General features: G+C 35.9%; 2 protein-coding genes across 5 annotated transcripts; both read right to left on the reverse strand.

Annotated features, from left to right (window-relative positions):
• Window positions 1–708: 708 nt before the first annotated feature.
• LOC124899252 lies at window positions 709–1,608 on the reverse strand (the record flags this gene model as incomplete). Its single annotated transcript, XM_047413514.1, has 1 exon — window positions 709–1,608. A coding segment is annotated over one exon (678 nt), but the record flags the coding sequence as incomplete, so codon positions are not given.
• On the reverse strand, window positions 709–5,967 carry LOC107875175. 4 transcript variants are annotated; one of them, XM_047413444.1, is made up of 5 exons: window positions 4,431–4,478; window positions 4,135–4,268; window positions 2,526–2,605; window positions 2,205–2,287; window positions 709–2,088 (listed from the first exon to the last, which is right to left on the reverse strand). In XM_047413444.1, the coding sequence occupies exons 4-5, from the start codon at window positions 2,238–2,240 to the stop codon at window positions 1,612–1,614; spliced, it is 513 nt and encodes a 170-aa protein (XP_047269400.1). In that variant the 5' UTR covers window positions 2,241–2,287; window positions 2,526–2,605; window positions 4,135–4,268; window positions 4,431–4,478; the 3' UTR covers window positions 709–1,611. The 4 variants fall into 4 exon arrangements, with proteins under 4 accessions (XP_047269400.1, XP_047269398.1, XP_047269399.1 ...); XM_047413442.1 differs by lacking the exon at window positions 2,526–2,605 and having other exon boundaries at window positions 4,135–4,187; window positions 4,431–5,967; XM_047413443.1 differs by lacking the exon at window positions 2,526–2,605.
• Between the last annotated feature and the right edge of the window lie 6 nt (window positions 5,968–5,973).

Consider the following 5,973-nt stretch of genomic DNA (forward strand, 5'->3'; position numbering starts at 1 on the left):
GAGCAACTCTGTTCTCCAAATGCCCTTTTCTCTAATAACTCCCAACTTTCTTCTGGACTTAGCAATCGAAGGTTAAGAGGATCAGTGTTGCACTTTCCATGAAAAGCCACTTCCTTTTGTCGAGTCGTTAAAATAATTCTACTTCCTTTCTCAACTTCAGGGAAAGGTCTTGTTAAATCATCCCATGTAGCAGTATCCCACACGTCATCTAACACAATTAGATACCTCTTTCCATACAATTGTTTCCTCAGCTTATCGGCAACATCAATACCCTCACTGGACTTCAAATCTGAGCCAGTAACTTGATTGAAAAGTATCACCAGCAACTTCTTCTCGTCATATTCTTGGTTGACTGTGCACCATGCACGAATGTCGAAATGACTACAAACTGATTCATCATTGTATATTTTGTACGCCAAAGTAGTTTTGCCCGAACCCGGCATACCAGTGATTGAGATGACATCTAGATAGTTTTGCCCGAACCCGGCATACCAGTGATTGAGATGACATCTAGATCTTTCGGTCCACTGATGAGCTTCCTAATTAACCAGTTTGTCTCCTCCTTAAAACCTACAATTATTTTACCACCCGTCAATGATTTTCTTTCAACTGGATTCTTGGGAGAGTTTACAAGAAGGCGACTCCTGTTCTTGGGAATCTTCTCAAGTAAATTGGAGACTTCTTCTCTGATAAGCCTAATCTTTTTTATGGAGATGGGAAGTGAGAAAATTAGATGTAAGAGACCATTATCTCTTACGATAATTGAATCGATGACATCTTTAGCCTCATATGCCACATCTAAAACACATGCCCATAGATCTTTATACAATCCTTGCTCAACATTCCCGAAGAACGATCTTATGAATTCTAGGTCCTCCTTCACCAGCCCAATTTCTTCCTTTATCAAAGCAATTGAATAAGCATTGGAATCTAGCAAATCATTAGGTGTCTGTGCAGCAGATGCATGAAGAGAGGTCCATCGCTCATGGGGAGGCACCATTGACATGAGTCTGGCACTTTCAAATAAACATGTTTGAGATCTTCCTTGAGGAGTTCAATCTTTTCCAGCAAGTCTAGAGTTGCACGACTTGTTTCATCAATACTCTCTTCATTCCTTGATTTTTCTTCCAAGTCACGAATAAGAGTTGATACTTTCATGGTTAGTTCTCCAACACGTGCCAAAAGATCAAATAATTTGTCATGATGAATAAAGTCCTTGGGCATATCAGTAAGAACAATTAAAAGGAACTCTATCATGACATGAATGTTTCGTGCCCCTGGAGTTGTAATGACATTTACCATGTGCTCTTGTAGATGAATCAGATACTCTCTAAGAATGTCCGGAGAGATTTCCAGGAGATTCTTAATGAAGCATCCAACTTCTGCTGAAGTTGAAGCTTTCAAACTTGTATAACATATTTGCATCACCTCCAGTTCAATTGGAATAATCTTCATGAGTAGATGTGCTAACTTGAAGAGTCGAGAATCTCCATAAGTTCGACTGTTCCAAAAGAAGAGTCCAACTCTCTCAGCCATGAGTTGAAACTGAGGCAAGGCGTATTGAACAATCTCGTGCTCAACACAACCATTCAAAATCAACCCATGGAAATCTCATATGTTGCCACACACTTTCTGAAGAATCTCATACTGAGTCTCGAATGGATAAATCTGTTCAGCAAGACACTTGGATAGATAATGGATATACTGGAGGAGGAAGTTCAAGTGCTCGTCAGTCATGGTGACACTTGATGTAGAACGATAACACGAGCTGATACAATCACCGATATTATCCATGAGGCTAGGAAGGACATGATCCATGTTGTATTTACACCTGACATTGTTGTCAACATCATCAAAAATTGGTTGAAGCAGATTCTCAACCTCCTGTCTTGCAGCACTCATTATATCTTCAAACTCTTCCAAATCACAATGAGAAAGCTGGACGTACGTACAAATAAATGCCAGCACAAATTTCAGCTTTTCAGTTTGATCGTCCATGTCAACAGCATTTTGATCTTCTTCATTCATTAACCTCTCCATGAAATCCAGAACGTTGACAATGTCCTTGCGAAGAGCAGAAAAAGACACCTGCCAATTGAATAGTTAGTAAAAACACCTTTGTTTTCTAGAAATGAACAGTTTCTTAAAGGTGTACCAAAAATGAAACAAGAATTATTTAGGAACAGAGCGAGTGTATGACTTACCACAAAGTTGTTTTTTCTTTCTCCTTCATTTTCCATGACTGTAGGCGTCTTTCAAGTTCTCTTTCCTTTCAAATTCTGAGGGTCTGATATATAAAAAGCTTATCAGGAGAATAAAATTACATAGCAATAGAAATCCCTGGTAAGAACACTATATCCAACTCCAAGAATATATTTATTTTTTATCTCAAATTGAATCTAACAACATCAAAGAAGCTCTCAAGAACTCTAATTGGGTTAATGCTATGCAAGAAGAACTACACTAATTTGATGCAAGAAGAACATCAAACATGAAAAAAGAAAAGGCTTTCAACGTGATCTGACCTTTTCACCGCTTGAAGAGAAGTTGCAAAGAGTTGTGTAAGCACTACTTTCCTCAGACCTCACTCGTGGGATTACACCGGCTATGTTATTGTTATAGTAGTTGTTAGTATTTATATTTTCCAAGTTATTCTTGTAAAATTTTGTGGAGATAACGATCGATCAATTAATTAGGTAAAGAAGTAGTTGAAAGAGCACCATCAGAGTTGAAGAGAATCTACCCCATTTTTATATAAGCAAAATGTTAAAAATGAGAAATAAAAACACACCTTTTTTTTTAAGGGGTGGGTGGTGGATCGGTTGACAAGACTCCAATTCATATATTTCGAAAACTCCTTTTTCCCTAGGAGTTCCCACCCCTTTGCTCTTTTGGGGACATGAACTCACAACCTTCGGGTTAAAGGTAATGAGTGCTTACCATCCGACCAACTCCCTCTAGTCTATATTTGAAAAACTCAAATCCAATATTTTGGTTTCTTTTTGAAGGTTTGAAATACTTTTAAAACCAGTTTAGATTTTTTTTTTTGATTCAGTCGATATAGGTCTGTTAACAAAAAAAGGTATTAAATGCAGTATTTATTAAACGACAAAGGTATATATATATGCACCACTTTTTTAACGAGGAATATGTCAGCTCTAAATTATGAATTTGAAGGCTATATTTCCCCCTTTTCTCTTTAATAAACAAATCAAAAAGTAAAAAAAAATCTTATCCAAACAAATGTCAACCAAATAGTTACTTTTATTAATCCTAGTGAGGGACAAACCATTCACTATCAAGCATATAAAAACACCAACTAGAAGAAATCACATATGGTATAACCATCAAAGAGTTTTACAACATATAAAAAAATTCAAATATGCTACAATCATCATAGAGTTTATAACATATTCTAACAAATAATGATACTAAATTAATTGTGAACACATGTACGTCTACCTAATATTCATCTTATAAGTTGACTTAGACTTGTGGAGATTGTTAGCTTGTTAAAATAGATGATGTTGTCCTACAGTTTTATTGACAGGGCTGAGTTACATATATACTATTGACCTAATGACTATGGTGGGGATCATGTCACGACCCCGAATTCTGAAGCTAGGACCGACATCTAACTAGCCCCAGCCCGCTAGCCGAACCATTGCATTCAATCATCAAACTCAAATTAAAGTCTGAACTCTCATTCATCCCACTACATCCCGAGACAACTGATTAGGATTCCTTCACTGTAATCTTACCTTTTGACATATTTTTGTGGGACAGGTTGAAGTAATAGGATGAAGAAGTAGTCGAAAGGCGAACAACAAAAAGACGAATCAAGTAGCTAGATCTAGATTTAGAATTCCAAGATTATTAAATACAATTCATTGACTTCTCACTTTTAACAAATCTAAAATGGATCGAAACTACTTAGAAGTATCTTCAAGAGATAATTTCAAGCCCACCCCAAACGTAAGGGATCATTTTTATCATTTTCTTGACCACCCCCATCATGTTATTATGCTGTCTATACAATCAAAAGAAAAATATTTCTATTATATCTTTGAGTCGTAGTGAAAAAATGAAATTCCTGGAAGACTAGAAAGGAAGAGACTTTGACCATGATCTTACCTTTTCCCGATCTGAAGTTTAGCAATAGAACCAACCCCGGCAAAGAGAGTAAGCTATTGGATCAAAAGAAATCTTGTCAGAGTAGTGTAGTTTTGCAGTTGAAAGGCCATCAACAGAAAGAAGTAGTTGAAAGCCTGCTATTACAATCCCAAAATTATTAAAATTTTCTCAACCACCCCCATCATATTATTATGTGGACCATAAAATCAAAAGAAAAATATTTCTGTTATATCTTTAAGTCATAGTGAAAATGAAAATCCGGTGGAAAAAACAAGAGACTTTGAACGTGATCTTACCTTTTCACAGTTTGAAGAGAAGTTCAAGCACCTGTTTGAGAAAGAATGCTGAACAGTTGCAAAGAGTTTGTCAGAGTTGTTGAACTAGTTTGGTAAATGAAATAGGTAAATCTAGATTTTCATCTCCAAGATTATTAAAAATACAACTCAGTAATGTTCCTTTTAATTACTTAAATACCCATTATCTTCTTAAACAATTGTTAACTCTGATGCTGCTTCTAAAAATGCCAATAATCTATTATTATTTAGTTAGCCAATTAGAAGCACAGTTGGTAGGGCAGCCATATATTATACAAGTAAAGTAATATGGATCATATTTTAACGTTGTAGACATCTTTAACATTGCTAATTTCTACTGTAACAGTCCGAACAGTAGGCTCATAAGCATCTGTTGGTGCTGCCTTTTTTATTCTCCTGAATATTTTTCCCCTCGTTAATTTGATTTCCAGGAAGGGAGTCTTAGAGTAACTGATAAAGTTGTTATTAGGAGGTCACGGAACAATATCTTCCAAAAAATGCTTACAATGAGAATTAACAACTATGACATATATAAGAAGTCAATGTACTCCCAAGACTTTTATACTCCCTCAAACATAGTGAATTTCCCAGGGTTTATCGGAAATGACCTCTCTGCCTGGTAGGGTAAGAGGTTTGCATACACGCTATCCTCCACAGACCTACTTGTGGGATTGTATTGGCTAAGTTGTTGTTGTAGTAATTGTTAGCAACGATGGAGATAAGGATCGATCAATTGTGAAAGAATTTGGTTAAGGAAGTAGTTGAAAGGGCACCAACAACAACAAGACCCAAATAGCTAGATTACAATTCCAACACTAGTAAATTACATTTCTGAGTTGGAGTGAATCTACCTCATTTTTATATAAGCAAAATGTTAAAAATGAAAAATAAAAGACAACTTTTTTTGGGTATCATCAACTCATTTTCTACTTAGTATTCACAAACACACAGTTCATTTGAGACAATTTTTCAAATACATTTGGGGTAATACCTACCTCCATTTTTTATATTTTTTGGTAAGGGGTGGATGTATACTGGTTGACAGGACTTCAATTATTGAATTGTCAATAATTGTGACTTATATTATTACTTTTTACGTAGTTTTCAAATTTGAAGATTTTGTGCCCAAATTTACGATAAAATTTAAACTGCTTAAGTCTAAAAAAAAGAAAAGTGATACATAAATTGAGACATGGAGATTTTTTTATTTTTTTTTGGGAGGGGTGAGAGGGTTTGGGTGGGAGTGGGGTGGGGTGGGGTGGGGGTGATATCTACTTCTAATTTTTAAATTTTATTTTACTTTTTAAAGGGGTGGGTGGTGGCCCGGTTGACAGGAATTTCAAATCTCTTAAGTCTCGATACACCTGCACATGTTGCTTTTACTGTTATATCAGGAGTTACTTCACGTATGCTTGACGTAAAACGGATAGTGGATTCTTCTTTGACGCTCTAGGAAGTTGCCTGTGGTGATATATCCATGCTGCTCTTGAATAATTCCGAGCAACAGTTTGTTCATCCTCATCCA

This window comes from Capsicum annuum, chromosome 6 (genome assembly GCF_002878395.1).
Source record: "Capsicum annuum cultivar UCD-10X-F1 chromosome 6, UCD10Xv1.1, whole genome shotgun sequence".
Taxonomy (NCBI): Eukaryota; Viridiplantae; Streptophyta; class Magnoliopsida; order Solanales; family Solanaceae; genus Capsicum; species Capsicum annuum.

Bases quoted from the DNA above. Each gene is read 5' to 3' on its own strand.
- LOC107875175 (XM_047413445.1), bottom strand. From the start codon at position 2,240: ATGGAAAATGAAGGAGAAAGAAAAAACAACTTTGTG. The intron at 2,089-2,204 runs GTAAGTCATACA...TTCAATTGGCAG, and splicing joins AAAGAAAAAACAACTTTGTG to GTGTCTTTTTCTGCTCTTCG.